At 37.4% G+C, this 20466-nt stretch overlaps 1 protein-coding gene across 2 annotated transcripts in view; it reads left to right on the forward strand.

Moving 5' to 3' along the window:
* thada (THADA armadillo repeat containing) overlaps window positions 1-20466 on the forward strand; it is a 91928-nt gene that overhangs the window by 14573 nt on the left and 56889 nt on the right. For both annotated transcript variants that reach the window (XM_026224467.1, XM_026224468.1), the window contains exons 22-26: window positions 8910-9019; window positions 12193-12325; window positions 14441-14563; window positions 14653-14775; window positions 16997-17088. In XM_026224467.1, the coding sequence (XP_026080252.1) occupies window positions 8910-9019; window positions 12193-12325; window positions 14441-14563; window positions 14653-14775; window positions 16997-17088 (581 nt within the window). The remainder of the gene's footprint in view (window positions 1-8909; window positions 9020-12192; window positions 12326-14440; window positions 14564-14652; window positions 14776-16996; window positions 17089-20466) is intronic.

Genomic DNA, 20466 nt, shown 5'->3' on the forward strand with positions numbered 1-20466 from the left:
GGTAGTTCACCCAGAAATTGTAATTCCACTTGTTCCAAAAGTGCATAAGTTTCTTTTTTCAGTTGAACACACAAGTAAATATTTTGAAGAATGTTGGTAACTAAACAGTTGACCATAGCACATGACTTCCATCGTATTTTTTTCTGTATTATGGAAGTCAGTGGTTAATGTCATACAGTAAGGTCCATATTTGGACACTGACACAGTTTTCATAATTTAAGCTTTGTGTGTAATAAATAAATATAGACTGTAATCATTGAAAAAAAAAAAAAATCTAAAGACAATTATTTTTGTTCAGTAAAACCATTCAAGTAGAAGTTATATCATCATTTTAATAAAACATACAAAAGAAGTCAGATTCTATATACAGGTTCATAGGCAGAATTAAACTTTAGTGCATTTGTCCACTGTAGTGGATAGATATATATTTTCTGTTACAGAAAAAAAAAGATATAGAAAAATATTGATACAATCTGGATGAAAGTATTTCTGACATTCTATTTAGCTGAAAAATAGTTTTTTACCTGTCTAGATTAATGAGAATAAAAGGATTTAACACTTGAAGTACTTGGTGCATTTTTCCTTCGATTAAATTTTTTATTTTTTTTTACTCTCCTAGGGCTGGGCTTTAGGCTAATTTTTACATCATCATTCATATGTGAGCTGGGTCTCGGGCCTGTTTTAGTCTCCTCTTTAATTTCTTATTTAAGAAATCCATCAATTCGTGATGAAAACAATTTGACAGTGTTTAGTGTCCCGCAGCAGTATGGTGCGTGCCATCAGTGCAGCTGAAGAGTTCTGCATTCAGATGCATGCAATAGGCTAAAGCTTGCCGCAAAGTACCTGCAAAAGCAATTACTATGAATATGTTGGGGAAATAGTAAGGCGATATTAGAATTATTTACTAATAAACTAGTGTTTTCCGAGTTTGTGTCGCAAGGATGAAGTTACCAATCATGATTCATCATCTCCTCATTAGATCCGCCTTAAGATAGAAGTGCATCTTTACAGATTATGATTATAATGAAAGGTTTTGTTTTATTTCATTAAGTAGTCATTTAAAGGTTTCTATAGATATATTTTACATGTCTGTGAAGCATGTATTCGCTGACTTTCGATTTCATTTTTGTGAAGCGCTCCTGTTCAAGACGAGATGGCAGAAAGCGCATCATGTTTGTTTCTTTATTTTATAAAAGCACAACGTTTTGTTGAAATTGTAAATGCACGTGAAAGTAGAAGTAGACACTTTACATGATGTATTACTTTTGATGTATTACTCTTACCTTTATGAGTAAAAATGACAATGTATTTTAAGTTGTTTTCAATGAAAAAAATACGCAAATGATCGCGCTGGTGCCTCCATGTCCTGCAAAGTGAGCTTTAGCTTCCACTCTGCACAAACTATTGAATATAGCACACATTTATCTAGGTTTAATATTAAACATAATTATATGGTTGAACTGTTTTATATCTATACATTTTATTTTAGGAAAGTTGTAGTGATTTGAGAAGATAAAAATTGATCAAACATAGGCTATGATCATCTTAGGGGTGGGCGATATCTCGATATTTAAAATATATCGAGATATTTTTTAAACACGATATGGATTTTGACATGTCGTATATATCGATATATTGTTTATATTCTGATTCCGCCACTTTGCTTGTTTGCCTTCCCTGTGCTGTGCTCGCCCCCGCCTCCTTGCTTTTGTCCCCTCTCACCTCGCGTGTAGAGAACTAGTCAAAAAAAAAAAAGACAACTGGCTCCATTATATGGAGATACTTCAGTTTTAAGGCGTAGGGCCTTAAAACTGTTCGCAGGCAGATGTCTACTGTAGGGCCCAATGAAACGCGGACGGAATCGCGGAATCCAGTCATAAAAATGGAATTTACAGTTTAACGCGGAATGTCACGGAATTGGTCAAATTTTAAATGAATTAATCAAAAGTCGGTCATGCACTTACATCAAATCGCGAAATGGACTAATATCTGCAAATATTAACTCGGAAAAGTCTATTTAAATATGAATCCTGCATGTTCTGCGTGTCTGTGTCAACGAATGGAGCAGAAGCGCGTCTTCATTCATTAAACACGGAAGCTCGCATAACGCTCGCGCTGATTTCATTGTCTTTCCTCTCTCTAAATAAAGACGTGAACACATGAGGAACATCTCCAGAACTGCACTGAGAGTCACTTCATGAGCATCTGACCGTTTGATTTGAGTAAGACTAGCTCATATCACATCATAGACTGTGGTATCACATACACAGAACTGTAAAGGTAAACCCGTCAAAATAAAAGTATTTGACAGAAATCTATTACTGTTGTACAGCAGAATGTAGATAGCCCACTACTACTATTAAAATGAAACGAACATAATTTTATAAGGAATAATCACACATTTCTCCCATGTTTTATTTTTAATAGTAAATCCCCTTTGTTTACCAAAAAATAAAGTTTGCCTAATTTTAAATAATTAAAAGATAAATTTAATGAATGTTTTATGCCTTCATTTGATAATCAAAAAAATGTAAATACACAGAATTTCTGAAGGGAAAAAAACATTTCACATAAGGCTATTTTAAGAATTGTTTTTAAGTAATTAAGTTGTTTTCATGCATTTAAATAATTGCACATGCTAAAACACAGAATTAGGTAACAATAAAACATATGGTGAAGAAAAAAATAAAATGTTTCATAGGCCCCTTAACATGTAATATTTGCCATATTTGTTTTTGCAGTAGTTTTTTGGGGGTTATTTTTCCTGTAAAGATATCAAGATATATATCGTATATCGAGATATAGCAAAATATATTGAGATATATTTTTTGCTCCATATCGCCCAGCCCTAGATCATCTCACAGTCTACCCTGGCTTCTTGTATTTCATGAATAAACATTGCATCGCATGCAACATTTGCCATTGCATACAAAACATAAGTAATTTAATAGCTGAAACAGTAGTATAAGCTGTTTTGGGAGAAATGGGGGGGGAAAGACGGGCTCGGTTGGGTAATTCTGATAAACTGTCAGACACGGGCCGGGCTAGGGACTAAATTGTAGCATGATTATGCTCCATATGGTTCAAGACAGTGAAAATTACTAGCTTCCTGCGCTAAGGAGTGTAGATATTTTCCATCGGCAGTAGTTTAAACCACGTGAATATATATGTTGTCTCCAGCTGTGCCCTCTTAGCATAGCGCTTTCATTTCAGACCTGCCTGCTGTTTAATGGGCCGACTACCTTTCCTATCCTGCATTCTTTTCAAATGGCTTCCTTTTTCCCTGAAGAGCCGAACCACTTCACACAGAACTCATTCAGCAGCTTTTTACACCTGAGACACTGGCAGCATCTCTATCCTGTGAGCCAATACGATACATAAACATCAGCGTTTCCTACATCCTGGTATATGTTCAAAACCTCATGGGTGACTTGAAGCCACAAGCACTTAGAGTACAATGTAAACATGTGTTTGTAACGGTGTATGTTGAAAAGAGCTAAAAATCGCTTGATGTGTAAAGTGAAAATTCCCTCTCTCAGATGGGCTTGTCCTGAAACCTACTGCCCTTAAAGGAATAAATCGGCCAAAAATCATCTTTTACTCAATCTTGAGTTGTGACTAACACATAGGACTTTTGGAAAAGGAGGAAATATTAGTCAGATATTTTCCGTACAGTGAAAAATAATAGGAACAGATGCTGTTGAGCTTGAATGAATAGTTAATGTAACTTAATCTAAGTTTTTTTTTTCTATTTTCTTTTAGTTTTTAATTTATTTATTGGTTTTATAAAGTTTCATTTTATGTTTTTGTACTTTATCATCGTCTTTGTTTTCTACTTTTAGTTTTCTTATGTTAGAGTTGCCACAATTTGGTATCACTTAAAAATGAAAAATGTAGTGCTTTTACTATTTAGTAGCACTTCCATGTTTAATGGTTGTAGGTTTTTATAATATACAATGTATGAAATATGTGAATTATTTTGTGGACATTTTATTTTGGGTAGTTTTTGTATTTAGTGTAGTTTCAGTTAACAATTTATTTTCATTTCACAGTCTGAAGCCAAAATGTAAACCATTATTCGGGTAAAATCATAGGATTTTCTAACTGATGAAGTAAAAAAGCAAAAGTTCAAATACGATTTCAGAGGTACAGTAAAGGCTTTACAGACATTTTTAGTGAATAGCAGGTTAAATTTCAATTTCTTTCTCACACAAAACTAATGCATGACTTGAGAAGAATATATTGCGTACATGCTATGGACAGTGCGTGTCATTTTTGATCTCTGACTCTATTTTACGCGCTTTTGACCCAATATGATTCTAGGTTTCTTTTGTAGCACACTCTGTAGAGAGCAGATTGGAAGTTTTTCGGTTTAAGGGGCAGAAGGTTTAAACTCTTAAATTAGTTTTTGATGTCTTAAGCTAAGAGCATAGCTTCGGCCAAAACCAGACAGCTTGATCAAATGTTCCCACCGCTATAGTTTCCAAATCCAGAAATTAGCAAGGGAGTAAAGCAGACCTTGCAACATCTTTGCACATACAGAAAAATGAAGCAATAAATCATTCAAACTGTTACTTGATATCTGTGCGAAGGTTTCCGAATGGGAATCGGAGTCGGTCGGCGAGGTGCGATTGTTATTTTCACCGCTCTGTCCTGCTGCATGACCTCAGCGCTTTAACAGATGGAGTGGAGTTATTCAGTGATGTCACCATGGCATATTCGCGACTGTTATATAAAGGATGATCTAATGATGCTGCCGGGGTCCACATGGCTTGTGTTTGCGGTTTGTGTTCATGCCTCTACATCTTTTTCCAGACCGCATTTCTTCTGAGGGATCGGGCCGAGCGTGTGTTTATGACAGCGAAGGTTCTGTTTCCCAAACGTGTGTGTCCTGCATCCTGTTATGTCCTCCGTCTCTGTGGAAACGCGGCACATGTTTTCGGACTGCAGAGGAACCATGGCAACTGCAGTTAGTCACATCCCAGTGATGGATCATTTCTTGAGTTAGGAGTAAACAGCTTCTCGGTAGGGGATCGTTGTGGTACCCGGAGGAGTCATACTCTGGTCATTTGAATATAATATCTGACAGTTTCTGTTGCGTAGGTCGCCTTTTGAAAATAAAGTCCTGTTCATTTGTTTCAAGATCATGATTGGCTAGACGGATAGATGGGCTAATCTGGAGCTGAGAAAGCTGGGTCTGTCTGGCTCTCCCATAGCTTTGGTTAAGATGGGGGTCTCTCCGTCCTCTTTGGGCTGAGCTGAGAGAGTTTTGAGTAATTTGGATAATCTGAGGCCCTTATAAGCTTTAAGTGCTGCTGAAGCGCCTTGCTCGGTTTATAAGTTGGTTGCATTAGTTTGACTGTTCTGAGAGCTGATAGTGATTTGTAAATTAATACTTTTAGCACTTCTTTGCAATTTTTCATGGGTGCAATCCAGGTGTTTCAAAAGGGAGTCCACACGATTGGAAAATATTTCTTCATTCATGCTTCACAACAGGTTCACCAACTTTCTTGAACTGGTTTAAACTGTTTTTTTTTTTTTTTTTTTTTATAAACCATAACACTATTAAAATAAAATACTATACTAAAAAATATGCAAAGAAAAACTAACTTAACTAATCAGTCAAACTTATTTTTTTAAACTTTAAACTTATTTTTTTATTTTATTTATTATAAAAAAATTAAAGCTACAAGGAATTAAAAACAAAATAAATTAAAAATGACAATCACATAAAAATATTGAAACTTAAATTAAAATGCTGAAAAAATAAATAAAAAAATAAAAGCTTATTGAAAATATTTCAAATACTGTATTAGTATATCATTAACACTAAATAACACTGGTTTGAAATGACCTTTTTTTTGTAAGCTTTATACATCAATGCCCTGTTGAAGTGCCTTTATTTTCAAGGCACTTTTCTCCTTCATATAATCTTTATGTAAATACTGTTTTTCTCAACTGAAGACAGTGTGTTTGTCCAAAGACACTTGTCACTCGACTCTTGGTTTAGGTCTATGGTTCTCAATTGGATTTGCTATAAGATCCAGAGTTTATGTAGGACATCAGTTGGTGACTCAACAAAACTTGTACAAAAACCTGCTACTTTTTAGGAAATGAGGAACACCCTGTAGTTTCTAAATAATTAATCACGGTGTCATCAATGTTTACATATTGTCAGTATCAATACCATTTTACCACAAGCAAGCTTCAATGGGGTTGAGGTTTCTGACAGTTTATTGTAGCTATGGGTTTTTCCTGTTGTTTAGTACGTTTGACTTTTTTTCTTGAGTAGAACAAGGAAGATTTTCAGATGAAACAGTGGACTTTACTGATACATAAAATGCAAGTCAATGGCTGCTGGCACTCGAGAGCCCAAAAAAAAAAAAAAGAAGCATATAAAGGCAACACAAAATTAATAACCTTGTCTTCTGACACTAAACTGAGGTCCTTTGATGCAAAACTAACGGTCTGTGTCACTTTAAGACCATATTTTCTATGACCACCTAGTTAATGCTACTTAGACACTCTTCTCCATTCTTTAAATACATGAAACATTCAACCCCCCCCCCCCCCCATTTGTAAGTTGTGACCACAATTACTTGTTACTGGCTAATAATTTTCAACCTGTTAGTTCACTGCACTCTGCAAGTCTGCATCCATTCTTCAAACATTTGTAGATATTCTTCATCTGTGGTATCTGTTTGTATATTTCTCAATACCCATTTCACCAGAATATCCTAATCCACAGCAAGTTTGAGCTTTACTTGACTTGTGTTAACCCCTCTTAGTGCTAGACGTGCAGGAAAAGCTTCTATTTAGGTCACTGACCTGACGTGTAATTAGCCGGCTGTATTGGGAAATTTCTCTGCGCACGTGGAGCGTAAGCAAACTTTAGTGGCGGTGGTGTTGGTGGTGGCGGTGGGGGGTGTGGGTGAAATTGCAAAGAGGAAGTGATTAGCTAAATAAAGTCCTGCAGAAGCTGAAGCATTTGGAGGACGATGTAAATAGCTGCTCTGCTGCCATATGGACCTTAACCGCTGGCCGCCTGTGGAAGGAGCCGTTTGTTGAGTTCAGAGCCAGGCTGAACATCAGTCTGTTTTTCTAGGCATATTCATTAAAGGGGTAGTTCACCCAAAAATGAGTATTCTGTCATAAGTTACTCACCCTCGTGTCATTTCACAGATATTTTTGATGAATTCCTAGAGCTCTCTATCAGCAATGTCAAGCAAGCAAGCAAGCGCAAGGTTGTGGGTTCGATTCCCCGGGAACACATGATATGTAAAAATTGATAGCCTGAATGCACTGTAAGTCGCTTTGGATAAAAGCGTATGCTAAATGCATAAATTTAATTGTAATTTTAATTTAATCCATGTGACATCAGGGGCTCAACCATAATTTTACAGAGTTACGAGCATTGTTTGGATTGTTTACATGCGAGGAAAGTGCGTATACGCCGCGATACTCTCCAAAATGCCGCCAGAGATAATTGTATAACTAAAAATATTTTTGTAGCTTTGTAAAATTACGGTTTGAACCGTCACATGGATTATTTTAACAATCTAATTACTACGTTTCTGAGCCTTGATCATGGCGGGACCCTTGCTGTCTGTGGGAGGGACAGAGAGCTCTCGGATTTCATCTAAAAATTCTTTATTTGTGTTCCAAAAATGAACAAAGGTCTTACAGGTTTGAAATGACATGAGGGTGAATAAACAAAAAAAAAAAAAAAAAAATGAGGTAAATTTGATTTGAGGTTTCAAACCATTTTCATAATTTGAATTTAATTGGATAGTCCTTCCAAAATTCTAACACCGGTCATCATTTGCTCACCCTCATATCATTTAACGCTTTGTGGTGCATAAAAGGGGAGATTTTGAAGAATGATTCAGCTGTTCATACCATGCAAGTAAAAAAAAAAATATATATAAATAATAACATTTGAAAAATCCCCCAAATATTTTCAAATAAAATGAAAATAATTATTAAAAATCGAATTGAAATTGAAATCGATTCAAACACCCATGTGATCTAATTTCTAAATGACTACGATTCGCCCATGTCTAAAACTTTGAATAAAATCATTCAAGAACATTAAATTGTGAACTTTCTCTGTCAACTCAGGCTTGATCCTTGAACAGCCAATCATATGCCTTGAAACTGCGATTTCACTTCTTGCGAGAGTCACTACCAAAAATTAAAAGACTAAACAATAAAAATAATTTAAACACATTTATAAGATGAAACGATCGATCCATGATAGAGGGAAACTTAAAACATCATACAAAGTCATGTTTAAAGCTTTTGATTCTAAAACTTATTTAAACTGGATATTATCTAATTAATTCCTTACATTTATATAGCGCTTTTCTAGGCACTCAAAGCGCTTTACATAGACAGGGGGTATCTCCTCATCCACCACCAGTGTGCAGCATCCACCTGGATGATGCGACGGCAGCCATATTGCGCCAGAACGCCCACCACACACCAGCTTACTGGTGGAGAGGAGACAGAGTGATGAAGCCAATCAGCAGATATGGGGATTGTTAGGAGGCCATGATGGTCAGAGGCCAATGGGCAAATTTAGCCAGGATGCCGAGGTCACACCTCTACTCTTTTCGAAAGACATCCTGGGATTTTTAATGACCACAGAGAGTCAGGACCTCGGTTTAACGTCTCATCCGAAGGACGGTGCTCTATTCTAAATCAACATAATGTATGGTATAATAATATAAGTATTATTATTATTATTATTATTATTATTATAGACCTCAAAATAAATGCTCCATGTCTGGTTCAACATTTATACTTAAGGGTTCAAAAAACTTAGGCAGTATGTGCAAAATGATTTTAATGTGAGTGTCCAATTCCACAGGTCCATCGTGTTAACTCTGTGTCCATCTTTCTGTCAGGTGGAAGGTGTGGGGAAGTACTTTCGGGAGCAGCTGCTCCAGTCTCGTCACAGGGGGGCGTTTGAACTGGCCTACGTGGGTTTCGTTCGGCTCACGGAGATGCTCTGCAGGTGAGAGATCTAAGCCAATCAGTTTGCTCCATATCTCAGCGGCTCTATAATAATGATTAAAACACATGTCCAGACTCATCCGCTCGCTGCAGTCAAATAGGCCCCTTGTCATTACAAAATTCAAGATGTTTTCAACCCAAAGGCCTTAGTCAGAACAAGTGTGCATCTTTATTAATGAGGGAGTCATGAGGACTGCAGCACCAGAGCCCCTGATGTTGTGCTTGGCAATAATGCTTCCTACCTGAATGAGTCCAGTCCTCCTCTCAGCTGCTGGGCTGGAAACCAGCGCTGCTCCTGAAGGACAATCTTCAAATAATCAGGACGTTTGAAAACCGTTCACATCTGGAAACGTGAGATTTAATGAGTTTTGGAATGTGGACTCTGTGCAGAGGTTAAGGAAATGGATTTGCTCGCTGCCACGAGTGTGACATGAATGGGACATCAGATCGCTTCTGCTGCTGTAGAGCTACTGAGGGAGCATCTTTAATGATCTGACTCCATTCCTGCTCTCTGCTGAACTCTTCTGCTTTTAATCCACCTCTGCAGTTTCTACTTCGTTTTCATGAAACTCTTTTGAAATTTGAAAACAATCAATATCCAGTGTTATCATCATAAACTTATACTTATATCATATTAAACATGTTTTTGTTAATTGTTATAAAGCTAAAATTAAATGAATATTTATATAAAAAAGGTACTAAAATCAGGTTTTCGGGTTGTCCTAAAAGGTTGCAAAAAATCTTAAATTGAAGTAAAATAAATGTAATTATTCAATTCAAAAAGTAATAATGTTGCATGAATTGCAAAAAAAAAAAAATATATATATATATATATATATATATATATATATAATAATATTTATAATTTATCTATTTTTGTTTTCCGATACAAATATCTAATCATCCTTGCATCCAGATCCTCGAGATGCAAATGTAAAATTAAGTCTTAAAACTTAAAACAGATTTAAGAATGTTTATGCTTAAAACAACATAAATATATCAATGAAGTATGAAAACGTTTTTTTGGGGCAAATAATTATAATGAACTTCTTTTTTCATTTCATGTTGCTTCTCAAGCAAGCTTATCTTAAAAAACAAGACAAAAATACACCATAATAATTTTTCAGCAGAAATAGTTAAAATTTACTACCATATTCTTGTTCTTAGGAGCAGAGGTATTTAAAGGTTTTCTTTTTTCTTTTCTTTTTTTGTCTTAAAACATCTTTAAAAATCCTTACCTTAATAAAAGATGCAGAAAACCTACAAATTTGGAATAATATTGAAACCGAAATACTCCTAAATTGCAACGGTTTAAAAATATTTTAATACAAATAAAAATGACAAAAAAATAAAATAAATAATCAAACTGAAATAGGAAAAATAAAAACTAATTGGAAATAACACACAAATAACACTGGTCGTAGCTGTTGTCTAGTCTGTTAGGAGTGATAAATACAGTTGTGTTTGTACAAAGCATATACAATAACAGCAGAGACCCGCTAACATTATCAAGACTTACAAATGAAATTAGTGAGTTTGGTTAATGTTTGCTCTATAAATATCAACACAACCAGTTGTTTCTTCATTTACATCCATCCGACTTGAGACAAGCTCCACACGTTAATCGCAATGTTGGTGCTGCCAAACTGTCTCCGGTTATAAGAAATGGTGGAAAGTAGTTGTCTTGTGTGCTTTTAAGTGCTCGGGCAAAGACACACATTGAACTAGACTAAACTGGATCGTTATTGGACTGCGTATCTGAGAATAAAAGAAAAGTGGGCACTACATACCATAATGAAGCCAGACCTGTTCGTAAAGGTTTTTTTCTTTTTCTTTTTTTAATCCGTGTGTAGTACCGACTAGCCTTTGAGATTTTGTGCTTAAGTGGGTGGCTTTTTTTTTTACTCTCTTTTGCATTTTTCTAGCATCCCTAATTATAAAAAAAACGGCATGCAAACAAATGCTCAAACCTGAGATGGCAAACATTGAGGAAGTGTTTGCAGTTGTGTCCGAATGGGGTCTCAGAAGTGCTTCTGGAGGGAAAGCATTGCTGTGTGATTACACGGCTCCACTGGCAGCCACTAAACCTGTTACGAGGTGTTGACGCCTGCCTTTTAAAGCTTTCCCCTTGTGTTTGGTGGAGTGTATTACTGAGCGAGGTGTGTGTGGTTTAGATTGTTTGATCTGACCTGTTCGGTCCAGTGCGTCTGGTATAAGTTTATACATTTCATAACGAGAGCCTGGCATTTTTCTCCTCTCACAAAGAGGTCGTCTTGGGCAGCTCCTGCTATGTGTTTGTGTGTGTATTCAAGCAAGTTTACAGGGAAATTACAGTGCTTGCTTAGCCAAGCATCTCTATTATCATTGCTAATACTGGAATGGGGTTTTGAATAAACTTGACAAACATAAAAGTTTAATCGTTGTTGTGTAACTCCTTCTGAACTGTTTGTGCTACGAACATGAAGGATTGCTTCAATAGCGTGGCTTACAGAGATTGCTTTTATTATGGCATTCTCCTGTAGCATTTGCTAGGTTTGGGTTATTTAATGCTTTTGGTAAGAAGTTTATTTTTCTCACCGAGGCTGCTTTTATTTGACCAAAAATGCAGTAAAAAATTGTGTAATTTTATTTCCATTTCAAATAACTGTTTTCTATATGAATATATTTTTAAATGTAATTTATTCCCGTGACGCAAAGCTGAATTTTCAGCAGCATTACTCCAGTCTCCAGTGTCACGTGATCCTTCAGAAATGATTTTAATAAGCTGATCTGCTGCTCAAGAATATATCTAATTATTATCAAACCGTTGTGCAGCTTAATATTGTTGTTGGAAGCTGCGATGATTTCACAACGACTGTTTATAAAAACTGATGTTTATCTTCGCAGCTTTTCCTCTGTAGTGTAACTTGGCTCTAGTCTGACATTTTCCCCGAATGAGTGTTTAAATTCAATTAATTTTATAGTCTGTGCTTTGAGATCACATTTGGACGTGATTTAGATTTTTAGATCGCTTTGAAAACTGTGGATAATATCACATCAGAGAAAACATAAACAAAAAATGCCTGAGAGACACTGGGAACCACACAAACTTGGATACTATCAGTCCTGGGATAAAATGTCTTGTTCTGAATTCCACAACAAGGTCTTGTGTGTGTGTGTGTGTGTGTGTGTTAGGAGCGGGAGCGCTACGCTACAGCAGCTGCCAGCACACTGGCTGAAGGAGGTTCTTGAGGAAGTGAAATCCAGTGACCCGTCCTCGAAACTGTGTGCGACCCGCCGCAGTGCAGGAATACCCTTCTATATACAGGTTAGTAACTTGGGCCTCCTTTATGGACAGCACAGACCACTAGATCTCTTATCATCCCAGATGAATCATTCACACCTAAAGAAAATAGCACTTTCCTCTTGTATACATTTCTGAATTTAAAGATTACTAATTAGAAATCATCACTTCCTCTTCTAGTTTTAATGTAAAATAAACATGAATGAACACCTCATGCCTCATTCAGTCACTCAATCAGTGTTTCAATTGCGGAAAGATGTCATTAAAACAGCTTGTAAACAAAATGTCTTAGCATTTTATTTACTTGAGGCAAGTCATGAATGTCCACAACTTGTTAGTCCACTAGAGAAATGAAGTCACGAAATATTTGACTGTAACAAGTGAAGTAAAATATAGTGAGTATAGAGACATCTTACTTATTTAAATAAATCTTTTATGAAACATTTATGACAGCCCAAATTATTGTTTGACAGCCCAAATTATTGTTTCAACAACAAATACAAGTTGTAAAATGTAAAAGTTTAAGAACTGCATTGAGTGCAATATGCATGTTTGCATAGAATTTTTATTATAATGTTGATTTATTATAGTTAAAAATAAATTGTATACTAATTGAATATAAGTTTGGGCTCTGTTATCCTTCGTAGTATAAAAGGGCTCCCTAAAACTTGGCGCAGAAGCTGAGGTAGATTTTTATATATTGTTTATTTTAGTTTATGAAGTAGATTTATAGAACATTTGAATTATAATTTAATTTATTTACAGAAAGAGTTCAGAAATGTGTTCAGTAAACCATTGTTTAATTAAAAATAGGAAAATACAGTTTGTGTTTTTACCTCCTGCTGTACCGAAACCATACCCGAACCTTGGTGTCAAAACCGAGGTGCGTACCTAACCGTCATGTTTGTGTTCAATGGGGGGAAAAAAGTTGTAAATTCTCACTAGTGGCGTTTCTATCGATATGATCATGCACATCTAGTCAGTAAATCCGGTTCCATGATTACCGCTAAATCGACATCACCTGCTTTTAAATGGAGCGGAATTTGGCAAACAGAGCCGTTACCGTTGATCACTGACAAGCTACGCAATTTAACGTTCATTATCCCAGATGAATCACCTACGATAATAAACGCGATATTGCGTTGCTTGTCCGTGATCTGTGGCTCTGTCTATTAAACGCCGCTTCATTTAAAAGCAGGTGATGTCGATTTAGCGGTAATCACGGAACCGGATTTACTGACTAGATGTGCATGATCATATCGTTAGATAATTCGTCCAGCCCTAGTGGCTGTATACAAGTCACAGTATTAATAGGTAAATAGAGTATTTTACAGTGTATTTATAATGACAAATATATATAGAGTCACTTTAGTATAAGGACCAAATTTTCACTATTAACTAGTTGCTTGTTAGCATGCCTGGCTTTTTGGCTGTTTATTAGTGCTTATAAAACATTCTGCATGACTATATTGGACACGCTTTATTTCAAGGTCCAATTCTCGCTATTAACAAGCCATTAGCGATGACTTTTGCCTCACACTCCTAACTTAACTGTAAAATTCCCCACAACTGTATGTGATACATTAGTTGCATATTACCTCCAAAACAATCATACTTAAGTAATAACCTGACAATCTCGGAAGATTCCCACAGCCAGGAATCAGTTTCATTAGTGTTACTCGAACATCTGCGGATCGGTAATTGATTCCATATAGTTTTTATGACGGAGATCGTCCCTAGTGGACCGTCCTCTGAGAGGTCAGAACAGCTGAATGCTGAAGTCTAGGAAGAAAGGGGTTCGGATCTGAAGCGCAAGACAATGAGAGGGTTTTAGGGATGAATAAGACCGGGAGAGGATGGATAGTCTCAACACCTGGCATGAGCGCACATTCCTGCCGAATGTCCCGGAAAACATTCACACCCTTTGGCACGAGGACAAAAGAACAGAGGCCGTATTCGGTTCCACCCCCTGAGTCATTTTTCCTCTGTCATTCACTGTCCCTGTCTCAGAGGAATGTGCTTTCTGAAATAAAGCTTAAGGTTCACCTAAAATTGAAGCTTCTGTCATCATTTGCTCAGCCTCACGTCATTCCAAACCTTGTCAAATGTGTGATAACTTGCCTGTTAATCTTCTTGTAGGCTCTGCTGTCCTCCGAGCCCAAATCATCCAGCTGTGGACTCCTGAAGATGACCATGAGGTCTCTGACAGCATTGGCTATGCCCTCTAATGATGCAGACACTGAGAGCAGCTCTGTGCCACAGGTGGATACACACACACACTTCTTCTCTAAGAGGAAAATATTAGTAAAATCAGGCATGTTTAATGTGTCTTTGTTTTTATGTACGTACAGGTCCACGCTCTGAACATCCTGAGGGCTTTGTATCGAGACACACGTCTGGGGGAGAACATTGTGCCGTTTGTGTCCGATGGCATGCAAGCTGCTATCCTGGGTTTCACTTCTCCTGTATGGGCCGTGAGTATACCTTTTACTTTTTATACAATGTCTATGCAAGTTCCTTCAATAACATAACAATTATGGTTTTTCAGACATGGTTTGTCCACAGAATATTTATCTCAAAGTACCATCATGCCATGTTATTAGATATAGTGGTAACACATTAGTAAGGTATACATAATGTACAGTTTTAATAAATAATTCTAACCAAAATTAAAGGTTTGTTTGTTACACGTTTTAATTCATCATCATTTCTACAGGTGAAACCGTTAATATAACATTGTCTCAAAAGTAATTTTTAAATTGTTTCAAAAATGTAATTAATTTCAAATAAGTGTCGTTCTGACACTGAAGATTGGAGTAATGCCTGCTGAAAGATCAGCACAGGAATAATTTATTTTTTAAATTCAATACATTTGGACCCCACATTTTTGAAAGGTAGTGTATATACTCAAAAATGCCCACTGTTTAATATTATTATTAAATGGGTCATCGGACGCCGATTTTTCACAAGTTGATATGATTCTTTAGGGTCCTATGAAAAGTCTGTAACATACTTTGGTTAGAATTTCTCAATGGTAGTGTAAAACAACACCCTTTTTACCCTATCAAAAACAGTTGCAATATTGTTGCATGCCACTTTAAATGCTAATGAGCTCTGCTGGCCCCGCCCCTCTCTTCTGAGCTGCTCTCTGAGGGACTGTTTACCTTAACCACGCATTCGTCGTGAAACTTGCTAAATAGCATGTTATCCGGAAAGGCGAACCGTACATTCACATCTTCTGGAGGTCAAGCTGGACCACGAATGATTTGCGCGAACATAAACGCATTTAGATAGATCGAGGATCGCGCATTCTCTTCACAAACAAACGTAATCCACTTGTCTTCAGCGGCTCAGATGTCCGATGTTATTTTGTAAAAGGGACTTAAATTGTATATAATTCTCTCTCCAGTTTTCTCCGTCTCTTCATCCTTTCTCACACTCGTTTATTCACTGTTCTTCACATACATCCCCTGTCAGGCCATAGCTGTTGCTGAGGCACTGACAGGTTGATAATTAAAGTGAATGAGAACACTAGGGACAGGAGCGGACACACACACACACACACACACACACACACACACAGCTTTGCGGTAGTCCTGGCCGATTGCCCTCGATTGCTCTCTTTGATCACCTCAACATGGGCGACACGGCTCATACAGGTCACGCTGGTGACAACTCCAGGTCGCATTCCTGCGCTCTCCTCCCTCATACCTGTATATCTGCTTTACATGTCTTCCATACATCTCTCCTCACTTCATTTTCTTATCTGTTCATTCCTTTTGAGTACACCCCCCCCCCCCCCCACTCGTTCATTACTCTGGAGCTGTCAGAAGATCTGCTACTGTAGCGGTTTCCCTCTTTACTGCAGAGCTCCAGCCAGAAGTAGAGTACAGTAGGCCTAATCCTTCCCAGAATGCAGCAGTCAGGTAGTCACAGAGATCTCACACAGTCTTCTTGTAGTCTGTGAGGAATGTTTCTTAAGCTGACATCAAAATGTGATCAAAGTTATGAGGCAGTAACACTTTGAACATTACGTTTGGTGTGTTCAGCATTACTTTAGCCACATAAGATTTGGATTTGAAGGCATTTAACTGTTCCTGGAACAAGATGTCTTCAGACCCTGCAAATCCTGCATGACGTGGACTTTGTGAGTCTTGTACACCCTTGAGCTCCAAAACCAATTTTTGCATTGTAATCGTCTCGAGGGCCATCATCATGTGCTCTGACTCATGACTTTCTCATGTTAAAGAGCTCATATCATTATTTTTTTTTTTGTTACATTTTCCCAGTGGTCTATTTAAAGAAATAATCCACCCAAAAAATGAATGTTTTTCCTCTTTGCTCACCCCAAGTTGTTCCAAACATGTATGACTTCCTTTCTTCTGTGAAACATGGAGCTCATTGACTTCCATTGTATGAACACAAAACAACACTGACGCAATTCTCAAAAGGTTTTTTTAATGTGCCACAGAAGAAGTGACATAGCATCATACAGCATACAGCATCATACAGACCTGTTTGAGTAATTTTTTTGTTTTTTTAACTTTCCTGACATGTTTTAACCAACAAGCACCACTTTTTTAAGATTTGAAATGAAGTTAACCTCTATAATGTAATATTGTGCATGTTATGATTAATGTACATGGAGGGAAGGTTTGCTCTGATGTCAGTTTCTCCATGCTGTCCTCTTTTTAGGTGAGGAACTCCTCGACTCTCCTGTTCAGCACTCTGATCACGCGGATATTTGGGGTAAAGAAGGGAAAAGATGAGCACTCCAAAAAGAACAGGTGTGACTTCAGTAGTTCTATGTCCCTCTCCCAACTACACTGTAAAAAAACAGTAGTTGAGAGCACCCCGAAAATGAATGAATCATTTACTCACCTTCATGTTGTTTCAAACCTGTATGAGCTGCTTTCTTATGTTGAACATAAATTAAGATATTTTGAGGATTGCTGGTAAACAAACAGTTGGTGGCGCCCATTGACTTTCATAGTAGGAATAAAAATAGATAGATATTAATAGGGCACATTATTACGTAAAGCAATCTTATTTTGGCAGACCAATCCATTAAACAATTGAAGCTTGCTTATCATGTGTGAGTTAGTTGCCCAAAGCAAAAGGTCATAGTTGTTTCAATGCACCAACATAACTTTATAAAACTTGCCCTTTAAAATTAAAGAAACTTCACCAAAGCCATAACTACGTACCCTCATAATGAAACAAAACATTACTTTTTAAACAGAGCTTATTAAAAACACTAAACAGGTCAGCGCTGATAGCCTTGTATGGGCAGTGTGTCAACCTATAGTGCCTTTATACTGTCCTATAGTAATAATAATAATAAAAACACACACAAAAAAATGAAACGAAACCCTAAACAGGGCTCCAGACTGCGACCAAATGGTCACATTTTGTGACCATTTTTTCTGCCGGTGCGAGTAAATTTTGTGGCCGCTCACTCTAGCGCGACCATCAGCTCATGTTGCCATTTTTGTTGCATTTGAGAAACATCCAACTAAACAAAACTGAAACAAAATCCAGATACTCGTTTGAGCAGCTTTTGACCATGTCAAAAACAAAAAAAGTTGGGGCTCAGAACAGCTTTAGTCGGGAACCAAAGTTGATTTTGTGACACTGTTACAGCACAGCGCTGCGAGATCCAGAGAGAAGCCTTTGAATTCACTGCACAATGAATAAGGTTACTGCGAGATGAGAAAGATTCAGATTCTGCACAGAAATCTCGGTTATAAACCGATCAAACGGCTCTGACATAGAAAACCAGGAGCAGTAATGCTTACCGTAGCCATGGTGTTGTGGCAGAAATAGTGGAATGTTATTGCGTCATTCATTTCAGGGCTTGTACAGCCTTTTGGGAGAGAAATTCAAGCAATATGACTTACAAGCATTTCACATAACTGTTTCCAGCACTTTAAAAGCTCATAAATGATCTGATTTTAATGTTATTTTAAATGGGATGACCAAAATATACTTTGGTGAACAAACACTTATGTCAAATAAAAATACGTCAAATCACCGTTATAACTTGTAGATGTAAGCTGAAGAGTATTTATTGGCTTATTAGTAATTATTTTTTTTTTTTAATGTTTTGAAATGAAAAAATAAGTATAAAAACATATCAGATCATCAAGAAATCTGATTTTGTCCGAGTGTTGTTTTTTGTTTTTAAGTATGAAGTAAAAAACATCACAGAGTGCTTTGAAAAACAAAACCTTTCAATTTTGACTAAATCACACACTCGCTTGGTCAATTAGTCAAGTTGTTGGTCTGTTTCAAATAAGACTAGAAGAATAATGGTACATCTAGTAAGAGTACTATATATCTTTTCAACATAAAAATACATAATAAAATACATTTTGTAATGAACATGTAATATTATTAGTAACTGCATAGTAAATTTTATCATATACATACATTTTATCAAGTTGCTCATATTAAATGTCCTAAAGGTTTACTTTTAATATTTGAAATGTAATGCCCTCTTTTTTCCACAGTCTGTCTACTCTCAAAGTAGAGTTTTCTGGCAGAATGGAAGTTGCAGTTCTTAGTGTACTTGTCCTGTCATCCGTGACACAATGCCTTCACCGTGTGAAAATAATACCAAAATGCTATTGCAACCCATGACAGAACGTAATGTCATTCATTGGGAGTAGGAAAAATGTGGCTGTAACATTGAAAAAGGAGCCAGGTGGTTTGAGAGAAAAGGTTGTGAAGATGCATTCGTGATGTCAACAGAAAAGGAAGGGCGTTTCAGATGAAAAGCAGGTTTTAAGACTCGATGCAAGCATTCCATTAGAATGCATCGGCTTGCCACAGCTCACTTTAACCTGAATAGATTTTGAGGTGAGTTCTGTGTGATCCTGCTCTGTCAGGGGTTGTTCACAAGGGGGCACTGAAGTTCTGTGCTTTTCTCCTTCCAGTCCTCTATTCCAGTCATTAATCTCTGTCGAATGTTGGCCTACAGTGCATGGACACCTTCCAGCCCCTTAAATGTTCTGGATGTTCCTCCTAACTCCCTGATGGCCTTTGTTTGTTTGTGTTCTGCCTCTATCCTCATCCCACGTTTATCCACCCTCGCAAAGACTTACTCCTTTTGTTTCTGGTTTCAACTCTTGTACTGATCAAAACTCTTGACAGGCCTTGGAGCTGACGCACAGGGGTTAACGCGCTTCGACGCATGTTTATCTTTTCCGTAGTAGAGGGAATGCTAACAACATCTTGCCCAAGCACGCACAAACGTCGACACAATTCTTGCACACATTCACACCCTCTCCATTGCTCTCCGGTTGACCGTGACCTCTGATCCCTGGCCACCGCAGGATGGGGCGGGTGGGCCGTGATGGGACCTCCTGCTGCGGCGACGACTGCTCTGCATCAGCTCCCTAATCTCATCCAAACATGTGGAGCGCGAGCTGTTGCAAGAATGTCCTGATGCATTCTGGGATTGACTGCAGAGAGGTCACGGATGGAGTCAGGAATGACTAAACAGGAGTGGCACTGACCTCGTTGAAAAACAATAATGGCTCACTCATGAGATCATGGTTTGTTATGATTAATTGGTGCGCTGATTGGACTTAATTTGGAAAATCGAGCGGGCCGTAATGACACAATCCAGTATGTTGGACTACCTCACACTTCAAAGAGCCCATGTGATCCCAGGTCAGCTGACCGTGGCATTACCCTGGGATTTTCTAAAGGGACGCTGAATATTTAGAGGTCACTGAAACTCATTATAATCGCAATGAAATAACACTGACTCTTCGGTCTGGATATATTCCCCATAGTCAGGACCGTTTACTTTCTGCATAACCCTGCCGCCAGCTTGTCCGACATCACCATGTGTTTGTCTTTAGTTTTATGTGTTTTTATGGCAGGCATCTTCATCTTGCGGGTCACTCGGCTATTGCTTATTGTTGTTTTATTCAATTTCTCTTCCTGTGTGCAAGTGTTTTTGTGAGTCTTGTGATTTGTGCGCTGACATGTACTTGTCAAACATTTTGACAGGTCGTTCTCTGTTTTGACTTTTTGGGTCTTGTTGTTTACAATCTGTGTGTACTGTGGCTATGTTCTGAATAGCATACTACCTCACTATTTCTGCAGCATAGAATGGGTGTGCTGAATTTCTTTTTGCACGGAAGACTGACTGC

This window comes from Carassius auratus, chromosome 38 (assembly GCF_003368295.1).
Source record: "Carassius auratus strain Wakin chromosome 38, ASM336829v1, whole genome shotgun sequence".
NCBI classification, from domain to species: domain Eukaryota; kingdom Metazoa; phylum Chordata; class Actinopteri; order Cypriniformes; family Cyprinidae; genus Carassius; species Carassius auratus.